Raw genomic sequence first — 17,582 nt, 5'->3', positions numbered from 1 at the left:
GTAACCTTGAGTTTTTGGCCTGCCCTATGGGTTGCCTTAGCAATCATTCTAATTTTGTAAAGCAAAAATTTGGAATTTTTAGGATTAATTTGCTTCTAAAATAGGTGTGATGCTTTGATTAGTTGCCGTTAAGTGGGAGTTAAGTGCACCAATGGCTTTGAGACTAGTTTGGCAGTGAGCATTCAAGACTTAGGGCCCCTCGTTTTTATTGCCATTCCGTCTCTCTCCATTCACTTCCTCCTTTGTTTTTACAATTTGGGCAGGCCTTATGAATGACAAAAGTCATTCATTTCTGTCACTTCTTTCAACTACATGCATGAGGAAATTGTCATCTAATTTCTTTTGGACAAAGCCTTAACTGATAAAGCCAGTGCTTTTGTGCATCTTGTTGTTGGTGTTATCCTGATCATCAATCACATACAGGTTCAACATGTCATCCTTTCACGATCATTATAGCTTGCTCGATGCATCAGAGGCTCCGCCCACAAAAATTCACCGCCCTCGACAATTCCAGCATCATTTAGTACATTGAACAGCTGTGGGCAGAGGAGGGACTGTGTTAGTGAAACCTTGCAGATAGGTCTAGATTAAACGGCTGTTACAACTCAGGCTGTGGTAAAAGGAAAGCTTGAGAAAGAGGATGCTCATAATGGGAGGAGCCAGGGAATCAACAGGGGCAAAGCATCTGATCGCCCTGCAAAGCAAGAAAAGAATTGCCCAAACTCTGGAGACCCTAGCTTGGCGGAGGAGCTAGCACAGTTAGGCCCATCGTCAAGGCCATCTTTAGGTCTGGAGTACAAATGGATGCACAACCACCTCTGCAGGGCAGTTGGGAGATGCTGACCTTAGAGGAGTCGCTCAGTGCTTTGGAACAGATGGCTGAGCTGCCTCCGGTGAGGAATTTTATCTGCACTCTGCGAAAGTGCAGGAAAAGTAGAAATATATTGTATGCCAAGCAGGTTCATATTCACGTTTGCAATAGTGGGCTGGAGTCTCATAGAGATATGGGAAACTACCTTGTGCCCATGTTTGTGGAATGTGGAAGTATGCCCGCTTCTCAGCAAGTTTTTGACAGGTTGGTTCACAGGAATGAACATTCATGGACTTCTCTCATATTGGGGTATATCGAATGCGGGCAAACACAGCATGCTCTCACCCTTTACCAGGAAATGCAAGATTATGGTGTACATCCTAGCAGCTACACACATATGGCTCTCTTAAAGGCTTGTACTAGGTTGAAAGATGTAGAACAAGGCCGTAAAATACATGCTGAAATCACACAAAAGGGGTCTCAAATGCACCTTTGTGTCACCAACACTTTGGTCGACATGTATGCCAAATGTGGCTCACTTTCAGAGGCACATGAAGTGTTTGAAAAGATACCAGTTCGAGATGTTGTGTCATGGACCGCACTGATTGGTGGATATGCTGAACATGGACGTGGTGAAGAAGCGTTGGAATATTTTCAACAGATGCAACTAGAGGGTGTCTCCCCTGATGTTGTCACGTTTGTGTGTGTCTTGAAAGCCTGTGGCAACGTTGGAGCTGTAGAGAAGGGTCGAGAAATACATGCTGAAATTGCACAAAAGGGATTTGGAAGTGACCTTTCTGTCGGCAACGCTTTGGTTGACATGTATGCCAAATGTGGCTCACTTTTAGATGCACAGGAAGTCTTTTACAAGCTGCCACTTCGAAGTGTTGTTGCATGGACGTCTCTAATTGCAGGATATGCTGAACATGGACCTGGCCAGGATGCGCTCCATTGTTTTGAACTGATGCAACTGGAGGGTGTCTATCCGGATGCTGTCACCTTTATTTGTCTCTTGAAAGCTTGTGGCTGCATAGGAGCCATAGGCAAGGGCCAAGAAATACACTCTGAGATTGCCCAAAAGGGATTTGGAAGAGACATTTTTGTAGGCAGCACCTTGGTTGACATGTATGCCAAATGTGGCTCACTTACTGAGGCAAAGGAAGTCTTTGAGAAGTTGCCAATTAAAAATGTTGTGTCATGGAATGCACTGATTGCAGGATATGCTGAACATGGACCTGGTCAGGAAGCATTGAAATGTTTTGAAAAGATGCAACGGGAGGGCTTCTCTCCAGATGCTGTCACGATTCTTTGTGTCTTGAAAGCTTGTGGTAGCATAGGAGCCATAGGCAAGGGCCGAGAAATACACACACAGATTTCACAACAGAAATTTGGAAGAGATCTTTCTGCTGGCAATGCTTTGGTTGACATGTATGCCAAATGTGGCTCACTGGCAGAGGCACTGGAAGTCTTTGAGAAACTGCCAATTCGAGATGTCGTGTCCTGGACGGCAGTAATTGCGGGATATGCTGAACATGGACCTGGCCAGGAGGCACTGAAATATTTTGAACAGATGCAACTGGAGGGTATCTGTTCGAATGCTGCCACACTTGTGTGTGTGCTGAAAGCTTGCGGCAGTGTAGGAGCCATAGGCAAGGGCCGAGAAATACACGCTCAGATTGCAATAAAAGGGTTGGAAAGAGATCTTTCCGTCCGCAGCACTCTGGTTGACATGTATGCCAAATGTGGCTCAATTTCAGAGGCATGGGAAGTTTTCGATAACTTGCCAGTCCAAGATGTTGTGTCTTGGAATTCCATAATAACAGGATATGGCATGAACCTTGAGGGAAACATGACTGTACACTGTTTTGAGGACATGCAAGAACAGGGTGTAAAACCAGATGCTATTACATTTACATGTCTTCTTACTGCATGCAGCCATGCCAGCTTGCCATTTAAGGGCCAGGAGTATTTGAAATTGATGACGGAAAGATATGGATTTGCTCCAACGGTAGATCACTATACTTGCATGGTTGATAATTTTGGACGATCAGGGCATTTGTATGAAGCGGATGAATTCCTTGAAACTTTTTGGTTTCCTCCATCGAAAGGGATGTGGACAGCTTTACTCAGTGCCTGCAAAGCTTATGGGGAAGTAGAAGTAGGGCGAAGATGCTTTCAGCAGCTTGTTCAGATAAACTCAGAATCCTCTGTGTCATATATGCTCATGGCAAACATCTGTGCAAGTGCTGGTAGGTGGGATGATGCTTTTAGGATACAGGAGCTGAGGAATTATGCTGGGGAGGCTGTTGATAGAGGTGAACTGTCACTACAATGTAAATATCCAAAGTCAAAGTACAGTTGACCATTTATCTGATCATAATTAAAGAGTTTCTATCTGTCTTAATTATGGTCAAAGAGTTCTTTTAATGGTCAAAGAATTGACTACGGTCAAAGATACTTGACTCTGGTAAAGTAAACCTGACATCGATCGGGGAGACTTGGTTTATTACCAAGAGGGTTAACTGCGGTTAACCAGAGAACCACAGAGCTGACCACGGTTGGAGGGTGTTGACTTTGGTCAACGAGACTTGGCATGCGCCAAGAGGGTTAACTACGGTTAACCAAGATGTGCTAACTTCGGTTGGAGAGTTGTGCCAACTTCGGTTGGAGAGACTTGACTATAATTAAGGCACCTCGACCCTTGGTCAAAGTCCCTTAATTATGATCAAGAGCGTTGATTTCGGTCAACCAGAGAATAAATATATATTTTTATATTTGTTATGTGTGCACATGTGTTCAGTGGAGATGCGCACCGTGACTAGAATTAGTCCACAATGTGTTATTTACATGCAAAGCGATGGGTGCCATGGTGGTGCGTTTTAATTAATTGTTGCAAGTATTAGGAAGAGTTATTTTCCTAAGCGCTATGGGAGCCTAACAAGAGTTTGGGAGGCGGTTCGCATGACCAAGTGCTCCGAAGACTCCAGAGTTGTCCTTAGTGGCATGTAATTAGGATAGTAATGTAGAAATTGACAAGTGGCTTGTTGTCAAGAAGGGGAGCCTTAGAGCTCATGTAATATTTATTCACGTTTGGATTTTTGTATGAACAACTTCCACGCTGAACTCTTGTACTCAGTTTTCTCTGAAGTAATAAAAACCTTCGGGGGGGTTCAGCGTGACGATTGTCCTGGGTCCTAGTGTCTCTGTTGAGAGAGGGAGAGAGAGAAAGAAATGAGAGTGTCTCTGCTGTCTTTTACGAGGAGAGATTACATTGGTATCAGAGCTTGGCTCGCCTCCTTTTTTAAGGGGGTGACGATCTAAAGCTAAAAGGGCCAAGGTTCACAAGCGATCGACGCAAGCACAAGCCACGGGATCATTGATTATCAAGGTAGTGACGATCCGAGTCATCAAGAAAGCGTGCCGCATTTAAAGTGTAGACTGCGTACGCTTTTCTGTCTGTGGTATCCGCGTTGAGGTGGGAACAGACGTAAAACTCTAGGAGCTCCCTTGAGGTTGGCTATGTCTTTGATAGGTGACCAGGCATTGGGGCGACAGGAGTGTTTTTGACGATTTGGTGACCGTGCAAGGCTACATAAGCTTGTACCTCTTGGCTACATCATTCCATCGTTTGACGGAAGCCTGGGCGTATCGTGCATAAGTATCACACAGAGGCTTGGATTGGCGATTCGAAAAGGCAACGCTTGCTTTCGGAGGGGTACCTGAAGTATTAATGTTCCACAGGTGTTTAGACCCAGTGACGCCTTCACGGGAAAAGTTTGTACGATACATGAATTCCTAGGAGAAGGCAGACCACACAGAACTATTACGGCTGATGTCGGGCATAGAGCAAAAATCCTTGCAGACATAAAAGGAGGCGATGCTGTTGGGAGCTTCGACTAGAAGGTTAGGGATGTCATTGATGGTGTTGTAGAACAACAAAGCTATTGCCGTTGTCAGCCGCACGCGGAGCAAAACGTTGTGCAAGACGCTAGGAGCTAACGTGGTGCTGACGTGTCATTTGCTGACGTGGCGTTGGCACGTGTAGGAGGTTGATGTGGCAGCCCATGCAGACAGGTGGCTGACGTGGTGAATGAGATGACATGGCAGTGGAGAGTTCAGGTGCTGACGTGGCAGCACACGTGGCAGTCAGACCAAATGCTGACATGGAATTGACACGTGACGAGCTGATGTGGCAAACCGGTGGTTAAGTTAACTCTGGTTAGTTAACCCTAGTTGGAGGTTCAATTAGTTGGTCTAACCAAACTAGATTGGTTAGTCAAACCAGGTTTGACCAACTAACCTTAGTTTAATTAACTAGACCATAACTGGTTAACTAGACCACATATGGTTGAGGTCTAGTTGAGCCAACCAGATCAGAGCCAGTTAATTTGGTTAGAGTAACCAGTCGGTTACCCATCTCGTTACTGTGAAAAAAAAAAAAGACAATTACAGAGACTATTTCTGCTAGCGCTAGTAGTTTTCACCTATTTGAGAGAATATTTTGTCAGGAAAAGCAGAAATCAGAGAAAAATCAGAGATTTGCAGAAAAGAGAGAATGCATGCCTTTGTGCTCAGAAAAAGGGAATCAGATGCATACTCAGTGTTTTTTTTTTGCAGCAGCCAAAAAGCCAAAAAAGAGGCAATATAGTTGTTGATGCCTTGACAACTTTGTGGGTATATGCCTTGAGTTGACAGCTCGGTACTGGCCTAGATTGTGAATGCAAGACACCTCTTGTTGAGGTAATTTTTCTCTTTGAAAAGCAAAGGCAGTGTGCATCAGTTGCATACACAGTGTGTGTGAGAAACTTGCAGATCTCAGACGAATTATAAGAGAATGGCTCAATCACCTATCCAGTGGGATTCACAAGATAGGGATGCACATCCAAGACAGAGAAGTGTGCAGCAAAATCAGCAAGAATTTGAGCAGATGGTACGCACTCGGATGTAGGAGATGGAAAATCTCAGAAGGGATCCAAGAGCTCGGCATTTGTTTCAAGCAGAAGCTATGCCTAATGTAGCATATGATGTGCCAATGCCAGAGGCACACTCTCGTGTACAGCCAGAGAGAGAGAGATCTCATAGGGGACGGTCTCATAGCAGGAAGAGATCGAGGCATCATCACCGATCTCCGAGTCCTTCACCATCTACCTTGAGCTCGACTTTTGTATCTTCTTCTTTATCAGATAAACCAGCTAGAAAAAGAAGAAAACACAAGAACTCTAGGAAGAGAGTCTTCTAGAGAGACCAAGGAATTCAAAGAGGGAGGTAAATCTGTCAAGTTTATGACCTATAATGGACAATATGGTCATACAGACAAAGCATTGCAATTCATCAGGCAGTTTGATGCTGCATTTAGTACAGAAAAGTTTTCAGAATCCTCCAAGTTAAGAATGGTCAATTTGCACTTGACAGCAACAGCTAGTGCATGGTGGAGTGCATAGACCACAAATGGGTCAGCCCCAAAGAGGTGGAAGGACTTCAAGAAAGCCTTCTACCAACAGTTTATGCCTAAACAGTTTAGAGACCATGTTCTTCAAGATTGGGACAGTTTGCATATATGGATACAGGAGATACAATGGATGTGTACAGCCAAAAGTTATGGGATGCTTATTTGCAAGTTGCACCTTTCAAAAAGATCTCCAAAGGAACCCAAATGAGAAAGTATAGAGCAGGTCTCAGTCCAAGAATTCAGGCAGTAGTGAATGCTTTGGGGGCAAAGAACATTCAAGACCTTATGCATTCAGCTTCAGTAGCTAGTTTTGTGCCGTTACAAGATCCATCCACAGTACTATCCTTGCATGTAGGACGTGCTGAAAGAAAGAAACTAATTTTTCAAAATTAGAAAAGAAAGAGTATCCCAAGGTTGAAAAGAAAGGGTTTCAGCCTCAGAAGCCGAGGGGTACTCAGTTTTCAAAGACATATAAAGGTAAATCCCCATTCACTCTTGAACATATAGCTGAATTCCGCAGAGATGGGTTATGCTTTAAGTGTGGGAAAGAGGGGCATGTGGCTGCCCAGTGCCCAGAAAAGCCTTCAACTTCGAAGGGAAAAGAGGCAGAGAAGCCACGGGGACCGCAAAAGCCAATGGTAGGAGGAATTCCTGACATACTGGGTCATGTTTCAAACCCAAAAGAATGAGAATTGCTGCTATCATGGGGCAAAGTCAGAGACCATCAAGCGCTGATTTTATTTGATCCAGGGGCTACTGATAATTTCATATTAGAGGACCTAGCCTTGAGGCTGGGAATAAAAACGGAGGAGTTGGGCAGGGCTTTGGATGCTGATCAGATGTTCTGTGGAAACCCTGTGCTAGTCACTCCCTTGATAGGGAAGCTCTGTCTTCATGTACAGAGTTTTGTGGATCAGGAAGACTTCTTCATTTCTCCACTGAAACATCATGATGTAGTCTTGGGTATGCCTTGGTTTCATCGCAAGGCAGTGAAGTTGACTCTTCTTGAAAGAGTGCTGGAGTTTGTACATAGGGGCAAAGTACATCATGTGGTTGCTAGGAATAGAGGGGAAACTATTCCCATTGTATCAAATAGTTCTGTTGGAAAAGAAATAAAGTCTGCAGTTTCAGCTTACATGATTTTTGTAAAAGAGAGAGATGTGGAAATGCATGCTGAAATAAGTGAGGCAAATTAGAATAAATTTCAGTTTATTGAAAATTTTAAAGATTGCTTTTTTGACGCTTTGCTAGGGGAGCTATCCCTTGAGAGACCTGAGGATCATGGCATAGAACTCATTCCTGCAACAAGCCACCCAAAAGGCCCCCATACAGAGTTAGTGCAACTCAACGAGGAGAGATTATGACTCAGGTGCAGGACTTGTTGTCCAAGGGGTTGATTCAATCTAGTTCTTCTCCTTTTTGCTCCCCTGTACTGCTAGTATAGAAGAAAGATGGCTCATTCTATATGTGCATCGATTACCGCGCACTGAACAAAATGACCATCAAGAATAGATTCCCTATTCCGTGCATTGATGATGTGCTGGACCAGTTAAATGGAGCTTCAGTTTTTAGCAGGATAGACTTAAAGAGTGGATATCACCAAGTGAGGATACAGCCTCAAGATGTGCACAAGACAGCATTCCGCACTACTTTTGGGCTGTATAAATATCTGGTGATGCCTTTTGGATTGACAAATGCCCTAGCTACTTTCAATAGGATGATGGATCATATCTTCCGACCCTACAGACAGTTCACTGGTACCTTCTTCGATGACATAATTGTCTTTTCTAAGTCCGAAGAAGAGCACAAGGAACATCTTGCTATAGTGTTTCAAGAGCTGAGAAATCATCAGCTCTATGCAAACAGCAAGAAAAGTGAATTCTTCCTGGAAGAAATCCATTACTTGGGGCATATAATATCCAAATATGGGATACAGATGGATCCAACAAAGATTTCGTGCCATTCACGAATGGCTAGAGCTGAAAACTGTGTATGCACGTCCGTCAAAAAACACACTCCTAGGTGTGTTATACAAACCCGTACTTATCGGATGGGTATGCCACTTTGCATGCAAGTAAATACCACCTAGGTTCATTCACATGCAATCTATTGTGCTCATCCGATATGATTTGTGGATGGTCAATCAAGCATTAAACACCATTTTTGGCCTTAGTGTCATGCACAACCGTCCAAAAACATGGTCCTAGGCGTGTTAGTTGAACAAGTACGTATTGGATGGGAACGCCACTTTGCATGCAAGTCAATACCACCTAGGTTGAGACATGTGCAAAGTAACGTGTCCATCATATATGCTTTGCATGGTCGATCACGTGTTATACACCGTTTTTCCCTTAGTGTTATGCACCACCGTCAAAAAACGCGCTCCCAAGTGTGTTATCCAAACAAGTACTTATGGGATGGGTGCGCCACTTTTCATGCAAGTCAATACCACCTATATTGAGGTGTGTGAAAAGTATTATTCTCATCATATATGCACTGCATTGTCGATCACATATTATACACCGTTTTTCCCCTAGTGTTATGCACAACCGTCAAAGAACGTGCTCCCAAATGTGTTATCCGAACAAGTACTTGTGGTATGGGCATGCCACTTTGCATGCAAGTTAATACCACCTAGGTTGAGGGATGTGCAAAGTATTGTGCCCATCGGATATGCTTTGCATTGTCGATCAAGCATTAAACATTTTTGACTCTCTTTGATGCACATCCATCAAAAAACACGCTCCTAGGTGTGTTATCCAAACAAGTACTTATCAGATGGGCACTCCACTTTGCGTGCAACTCAATACTCCCTAGGTTGAGGCACGTGCATAGTATTGTGTCCATCGGATATGCTTTGCATGGTCGATCAAGCATTAAACACCGATTTTTCTTAATGTCATGCATAATCGTCAAAACACGATCCTAGGTGTGTTATTCGAACAAGTACTTATCGAATGGGGTGCTACTTTGCACGCAAGTCAATACCACCTACGTTGAGGTGCCAAAAATTATTGTTCCTATCAGATATGCTTTGCATGGTCTACCACACATTATACGCCATTTTCCTCCTAGTGTTATGCACAATTGTCAAAAAACGTGCTCTAATGTGTGTTATCCGAACAAGTACTTTTATGATATGGATGTGCCACTTTGCATGCAACTCAATACCACCTAGATTGAGGTTTGTGAAACGTACTATACCAATCCGATATGCTTTGCATGGTCGATGAAACATTAAACACCGTTTTTTCCTCAGTGTGATGTACATCTGTCAAAAAACATGCTCCTAGGTGTGTTATACAAACAAGTACTTATCAGATGGACATGCAACTTTACATGCAAGTCAATATCAGCTAGTTTCAAGAACGTGCAAAGTATTGTGCTCATTGGATATGCTTTGGATAGTCGATCAAGCATTAAACACCATTTTTGCCTTAGTGTCATGCACAATCGTAAAAGAACACGGTCCTAGGTGTGTTAGTCGAACAAGTACTTGTCGTATGGGGAGGCCACTTTGCATGCAAGTAAATACCACCTAGGTTGAGACACGTGCAAAGTAATGTGCCCATCGGATATGCTTTGGATGGTCGATCACTCGTTAGACACCATTTTTTCCTTAGTGTTATGCACCATTGTCAAAAAATGCACTCCTAGAAGTGTTATCCAAACAAGTACTTATGGGATGGGCACGCCACTTTGCATTCAAGTCAATACCATCTAGATTTAAGTGTGTGCAAAGTATTGTGCCCATCAAATATGCTTTGCATTGTTGATCACACATTATAACACTGTTTTTCCCCTAGTGCGATGCACAACCATAAAAAAACGTGCTCCTAGGTGTGTTATCCAAACAAGCACTTATGGGATGGGTGCGCCACTTTGCACCCAACTCAACACCATCCAAGTTGAGATGCATGCATACTATTGTGCCAATCGGATATACTTTTCATGGTGGATCACGCATTATGCACCATTTTTCCCCTAGTCTTATGCACCACCATCAAAAAATATGCTCCTAGGTGTGTTATCCGAACATGTAATTATAGGATGGAAGCGCTAGTTTGCATGCAAGTTAATACCACCTTGGTTGACGTGCGTCGAGAGTAGTGTTCTCATTGGATATGCTTTGCATTGTTGATCAAGCATTAAACACCATTTTTGCCATCGTGTCATGCATAACCATAAAAAAACACAATCCTAGGTGTGTTGTCCGATTGAGTACTTATCAAATGGGCAAACCACTTTGCATGCAACTCAATATCACCTAGTTTGATGCACGTGTAAAGTGTTATGCCCATCGGATATGCTTCGCATAGTGGATCGAGCATTAAATACCATTTTTTCCTTAGTGTGATGCACAATCGAAAAAAACACGGTCCCAGGTGTGTTATTCAAACAAGTACTTATTGTATAAGGGCACCACTTTGTACACAAGTCAATATCACCTAGGTTGAGGCATGTGCAAATTATTATGTCCATTGGATATGCTTTGCATGGTTGATCACACATTATACAATGTTTCCCCCCTAGTGTTATGCACAACCGTCCAAAAACGCGCTCCCAGGTGTGTTATCCGAACAAGTACTTATAATATGGACACACCACTTTGCATGTAACTCAATACCACATTGGTTGAGGTGCATACAAAGTATTGTGCCCAGTGGATATGGTTTTCATGGTTGATCACACATTATACACTATTTTTCCCCTACTGATATGCACAACTATCAAAAAACATGCTCCCAGGTGTGTTATCCGAATAGGTGCTTATGGGATGGGTGCACCACTTTGCATGTAAGTCAGTACCACCTAGTTGGAGATGTGTGCAATATCCATCTGATATGTTTTGCATGGTCGATGAAGCATTAAACACCGTTTTTTCCTTAGTGTGATGCACATCCATCAAAAAACATGCTCCTAGGTGTGTTATCTGAATAAGTACTTATGGGAGGGGAGCGCCACTTTTAATGCAAGTCAATACCACCTAGGTTGAGATGTGCTCAAATTTGTGTCCATCGGATATGCAATGCATTGTGGATCAAGCATTAAACACCATTTTTGCCTCAATGTGATGCACATCTGTCCAAAAACACGCTCTTAGATGTGTTATGCAAACAAATACTTATTGAATTGATTTGCCACTTTGCATGCAACTAAATACAATTGAGGTTGAGGTGTGTGCAAATTATTGTGCCCATTGGATATGATTCACATAGTGGATCAAGCAATAAATATAGTTTTTGCCTTACTATGATGCACAACCATCAAAAAACACAGTCCTAGGTGTGTTATTCGAACAAGTACTTATTGTATGGGGGCTCCACTTTGTACACAAGTCAATATCACCTAGGTTGAGGCGTGTGGAAATTATTATATCCATCGCATATGCTTTGCATGGTCAATCACACATTAAACACTGTTTTCCCCCTAGTGTTATGCACTACCGTCAAAAAACGCGCTCCTAGGTGTATTATCCGAACAAGTACTTATAATATGGGTGCTCCACTTTGCATGCAACTCAGTACCATGTAGGTTGAGGCATGTACAAAGTATTGTGTCCATCGGATATGATTTACATGGTCGATCACACATTATATACCGTTTTTTCCCTAGTGTTATGCACAACCGTAAAAAAACATGCTCCCAGGTGTGTTTGCTGACAAGTGCTTATGGTATGGGTGCACCACTTTTTATGTAATTCAATACCACCTAATTCAATACGATATGATTTGCATAGTTGATGAAGCATTAAACACTGTTTTTTCCTCAGTGTGATGCACATTTGTCAAAAAACACGCTCCTAGGTGTGTTATACAAACAATTACCTATCAGATAAGCATGCCACTTTGCATGCAAGTCAATAACACCTAGGTTGAGGCACGTGCAAATTATTGTGCTTATTAGATATGTTGTGCATGGTCGATCAAGCATTTTGCCTTAGTATCATGCCTAACCGTTAAAAAATATGGTCCTAGGTGTGTTAGTAAAGAAGTACTTATTGGATGGGGACACCACTTCCCACACAAGTCAATACCACCTAGATTGCAATGAGTGCAAAGTATTATGCCCATCGGATATGCTTTGCATGGTCGATCACGCATTATACACCGTTTCCCCCCTAGTGTTATGCACCATCATCAAAAAATGCGCTCCTAGGTGTGTTATCCAAAAAAGTACTTATGGGATTGGTGCCCCACTTTGCATGCAAGTCAATACCACCTAGGTTGAGGTGTGTGCAAAGTATTGTGCCCATCGGATATGCTTTGCATTGTCGATCACACATTATACACTGTTTTCCCCCTTGTGTTATCCCCACAACCGCCAAAAAACATGCTCCCATGTGTGTTATCTGAACAAGTGCTTATGGGATGGGAACGCCGCTTTGCATGCAACTCAATATCACCTAGGTTGATGCATGTGAATAGTGTTGTACCCATCGAATATGCTTTGCATGGTCGATCATGCATTGTATACTATTTTTCCACTAGTCTTATGCACTACTGTAAAAAACACGCTCCCAAGTGCGTTATCCGAACAAGCATAAAACACTGTTTTCGCCTTAGTGTCATGCACAACCATCAAAAAACACATTCCTAGGTGTGTTATTCAAACAAGTACTTATGGAATGGGCATTCCACTTTGCATGTAAGTCAATACCACCTATGTTGAGGCACATGCAAAGTATTATGCCCATTGGATATGCTTTGCATTGTTGATAAAGCATTAAGTTCTGTTTTTGCCTAAGTGTGATGCACATTCATCAAAAAACAAGCTCCTAGGTGTGCTATCCGATCAAGTACTTATCAGATGGGCACACCACTTTGCATGCAACTCAATACCACCTAGGTTGTGCTGCATGCACAATATTGTGCCCATTGGATATGATTTGCATGGTCTACCAAGCATTAAACACCATTTGTGCCTTAGTGTCATGCACAACAACAAAAAAACACAGTCCTAGGTGTTATATTTGAACAAGTGCTTATTGGATGGGCACGCCACTTTGCACGTGAGTCAAATTTCAATACCACCTAGGTTAAGGTGCATGCAAAGTATCATGCCCATTGGATATGCTTTGCATTGTCGATCAAGCACAAAACACTGTATTTGCCTTTGTGTCATGCACAACCATAAAAAAGCACGGTCCTAGGTCTGTTATTCAAACAAGAACTTATCGGATGGTGGCTCCACTTTGCACACAAGTCATGTTCAACTAGGTTGAGGCGTGTGCAAAGTATTGTGCCAATCAGATATGCTTTTCATGGTTGATCACGCATTATACACTGTTTTTCCCCTATACATCCGTAAAAAAACATGCTCTTAGGTGCGTTATCCGACCAAGTACTTATTGAATGGACGTGCCACTTTGCATGAAACTCAATACCACTAAGTTTGAGGTGCATGCAAAGTATTGTAACCATCGAATATTCTTTGCATGGTCAATCGAGCATTAAATACCGTTTTTACCTTATTGTCATGCACAACCATCAAAAAACATGGTCCTAGGTGTGTTATTTGAACAAGTACTTATCAGATGGGGGAGCCTCTTTACCCAAAAGTTAAAACAACCTAGGTTGAGCTGGGGGCATATCCGTCAAAAAACATGCTTCTAGGTGTGTTGTCTGAACAAGTACTTATCGGATGGGCACGCCACTTTGCAAGAAACTCAATATGACCTAGGTTGTGGTGCGTGAATAGTATTGTGTCCATCGGATATGCTTTGCATGGCCTATCAAGCATTAAACACCGTTTGTGCCTCAACGTCATGCACAACACACAAAAAACACGGTCCTAGGTGTGTTATTTGAACAAGTGCTTATCGGATGGGGGTGCCACTTTGCACACAAGTCAATGAAACCTGGGTTGAGGTGCGTAAAAATTATTGTGCCCATTGGATATGCTTTGCATTGTCGATCAAGCATGAAACACCGTTTTTGCCTTAGTGTCATGCACAATCCTAAAAAACCATGGTCCTAAATGTGTTATTCGAGCAAGTACTTATGGGATGGGTGCACCAATTTGCATGTAAGTCAATTACACCTAGGTTGAAGTGCGTGCAAAGTATTGTGCCCATCGAATATGCTTTGCATTGTCAATCAAGCATAAAACACCGTTTTTGCCTTAGTGTCATGCACAACCACCATGAAAAAACACGGTCCTAGGCGTGTTATTCAAAAAATTACTTATCGGATGGGGGCTCCACTTTGCATGCAAGTCAAGTTCAACTAGGTTGAGGTGCGTGCAAAGTATTGTGCCCATCAAATATGCTTTGCATGGTCAATCACACATTATACACCATTTTCCCCCTAGGGTTATGCACATCCTTTAAAAAACATGCTCTTAGGTGTGTTATCCGACGAAGAAGAAGTCAAGATTTGCTTCCTACATGTGTTCTTACATTAATTGCTTGTGGAGTTTACGTGAGTTACATAGTGAATTGGAAGGAGCAGCCGATTGCTCTACCACTGAGCTTGTCACTTATCTTAGTCCGACACCACAAGATTAAACATTGAGGGAGGTTTCTGTTTGTGTGGCAACCAATTGATCTTGAGTCAAGACTTGAATCCTATGGTGTGTACTATTGGTTGCTCATCAAAATCTTGGTTCCTCTGAAGATAGCTCAGAAGCAAGATGCTACAGGCTACAGGTGACTAGAGGAGGGCTGAGTGATGTTTTATTCATGGCTGAGTTGATGGTGAACGTTAATTTTGGCATTATGTGTGGTTGCAGAGTAATTAATTGGGTTGGAATATCTATCGAGGTGAGATCTTGGAGTGTCTCATGGAAGATACGCTGCTTTGTATGTATAGGATTAGCTATGGCAACAGAGTCCATTTTTTAAGCAGGTGCAGATGGCGAAGCAGTTTCATGGGTGATTGTCACATAATCTCAAAGGTTTGGTAAACCGGCTGTTCATGGTTTTTGCCATCTTTTCTCTCTACTAGAGCTGCTCTTCCAGTGTGCAACATGGGTTCTGGCATTTCTCTATTTATTGTAACCAAACATCTGTAGAAATATCATCTGGAAGTCTTTCAACTACTACGATTAATAGCAATCATGGTGCTGAGTTTGAGGAATCCGTAGGCATGCCTGCTTGTCCACTATGCCATTAAGTGATGGATTGAAGGTGCCAGGCACACTTTGATCAACCACCGAAACTCTTATGTTTCTCCACTACGATTTTTGGCTAGATGGACGGAAATCCCTATGATGTGCTCTTTATGGCAAATGGAGCTTTTGTTATGCTCTTTGCATGGCTCAAATTCTAAGTAATTAGGAATCAAAACAAGAAGCTAGCCACATGAAGGCTTCCTGAGCTTACTAAGCAATCTAGTTCATGGATTTCATTGAGGCTTTGTTGACTTACTACCATAGTGTGTTGATTTATTTGCAGACGAAAGTCGTGTGTGAGTCTAAAAGGGCTCACTGTTTTGATTGACCACATATGAGCAGTTGATTGCATGTGGGATCAAAGGAAGGGGCAGGGTGATCATTGGATTTGCTTCAAGGGTCTCATAGAAGCATAGGTAAAGGAAGATAGGAACTCTTTGAAATTCTAAAAGGCTTTAAGGACTTGAAAGAAATCCCAAGTCAAGCTAGAAGTGGAGCATTCAAGACAAGATCCAAGGCCCCACCCAAGTTGTTATGGGCATCCAGTGGATCTTTGGCAAGCAAAGTCTATTTGATCCTACAGTGGGTTCTATCTACAAGTTTATGGTTGCCTGGAGGTTGCGATCTCTATACATTTCATTGTTGTATTTTTTACAATTATTGGTGGCTATCAATATATGGTATTTCTCAGTGTTTTTCCAGTTCATGGTGTTTTGAGTTCATCTTGGGATTGTGTTTCCTCTCGGTGTGTTTGTAAACGTGAATGTTCATCTAGCTATAAAGGCATTTTAGTGTAGCTTTGCTAGTCTCATCAATGGCAGTAGATCGACCTTGATCTTCTTCTTCTTTTTTAAATTGCCATGCACTCAAGGCTTGTGTTTCATCGTTGCTTTCATCCTTAGTGACATCCACCATTTCTTGCTCTAAAAGATAGCCCTCATGCTCTACACATTTGTGACTATGTGCATGTTCTTCTTACCCCTGCATCGAAGTCTGTGCATGATCTCCTTCATGTGAAAATCCCAAAATTTGAGGTGCATATTGTGAATCCTAAAAGTACTCAAGCATAATCTTTGCATGCATCCTTTTTGCCACCATACTCGAAAATCGCTCCCAAGTATATGCAAGATCCTCCAATGCACTTGCAACTCTGGAAACTTTGATGGTTGAAAAGGGGGCATCAAAAAGGTCTTTGAGTCTCTCCTTGACACAACAAAATGAAGACCACCAACTTCAGGATCTGAACTCTTTGTGAAAATGTTCATAAAACTCTGTTTTGGCTCTATCATTATGCCTACTACAAGGCTCAAAGCCATATCTTTCTTAGAGAATGTAGCATCCCATGGATGCTCACCATCATTGAACTCCCTTTTTCACATAAGTAGAAAAAGCCTCTTTTCCTTTTGATCAAGAAACCAAGCTCTTCTGCCCATGTAATATTGAGTCCACCTACCAAAGCTGTTGGGGCTATATTCCTTTCCTTTCAAATTCAAAGTGACATCAGAGACCCATGCTCTAATCTCATAGTCATTTAGACTAGACCCCATATTAGTTGATTGCTCCATAATCCTACAAGAAAAGATAATGAAGAATTTAGATACATACAAGTAAAGTGCAATATACAAGGCTTAATACAATAAATGTGGGAAATAGCCCAAAAGCCTTTACAAGGCTTCATATGGCAATAAATGTGAAAAATACTTGAGAGGGCTTTACAAGGTATTTTATAGCAATAAATGTGGGAAATAGCCTAGAAGACTTTACAAATGTAAGAAAATTAGCCAATAAATTTTTACAATGAAATAAAATGTCCACTCTAGTGATAAAGCTCCAATCTTCTCGATGACATGTAATCTGTCCATCCACTAACATGTATATGTCCACTGATACAATCTACCCACTAATAAACTACTCCACTGATATCCACTTATGCAGCCCACTGATAAACTGCTCATTAAATAGTGAATGGTCGGGTTTAATACAAGGCTTCATATGGCAATAAATGTGGAAAATAGCCTAGAAGGCTTTACATGATTTTTAATGACAATAAATGACCTTAAATATTTGTACAAATGCAATAAAAATAGCCTATAAAGATTTACAATGAAATAAAATGACCACTATAGTGATCAAGCTCTAATATGCCCCATGACATGTAATTTGTCCATTGATATCTGCTATCTGCTGATGCAATCTGCCCACTTATAA

General features: G+C 42.0%; 1 protein-coding gene across 1 annotated transcript; it reads left to right on the top strand.

Annotated features, from left to right (window-relative positions):
- The first annotated feature begins 238 nt into the window (after nt 1-238).
- LOC147879751 (pentatricopeptide repeat-containing protein At2g33680-like) lies at nt 239-3,358 on the top strand. Its single transcript, XM_087371793.1, has one exon. The coding sequence runs from the start codon at nt 801-803 to the stop codon at nt 3,171-3,173; it is 2,373 nt and encodes a 790-aa protein (XP_087227919.1). The 5' UTR covers nt 239-800; the 3' UTR covers nt 3,174-3,358.
- Nucleotides 3,359-17,582: the final 14,224 nt, after the last annotated feature.

This window comes from Dipteris shenzhenensis, chromosome 33, assembly GCF_047967505.1.
Source record: "Dipteris shenzhenensis isolate YYH24624 ecotype China chromosome 33, Dip_SZ_1.0, whole genome shotgun sequence".
NCBI classification, from domain to species: domain Eukaryota; kingdom Viridiplantae; phylum Streptophyta; class Polypodiopsida; order Gleicheniales; family Dipteridaceae; genus Dipteris; species Dipteris shenzhenensis.
Note: the sequence above shows the minus strand (reverse complement) of the source record. Positions and strands in the feature narration are given on the sequence as shown.

Excerpts from the sequence above, each read along its gene's own strand:
- LOC147879751 (XM_087371793.1), top strand. The coding sequence starts at position 801 with ATGGATGCACAACCACCTCTGCAGGGCAGTTGGGAGATGCTGACCTTA.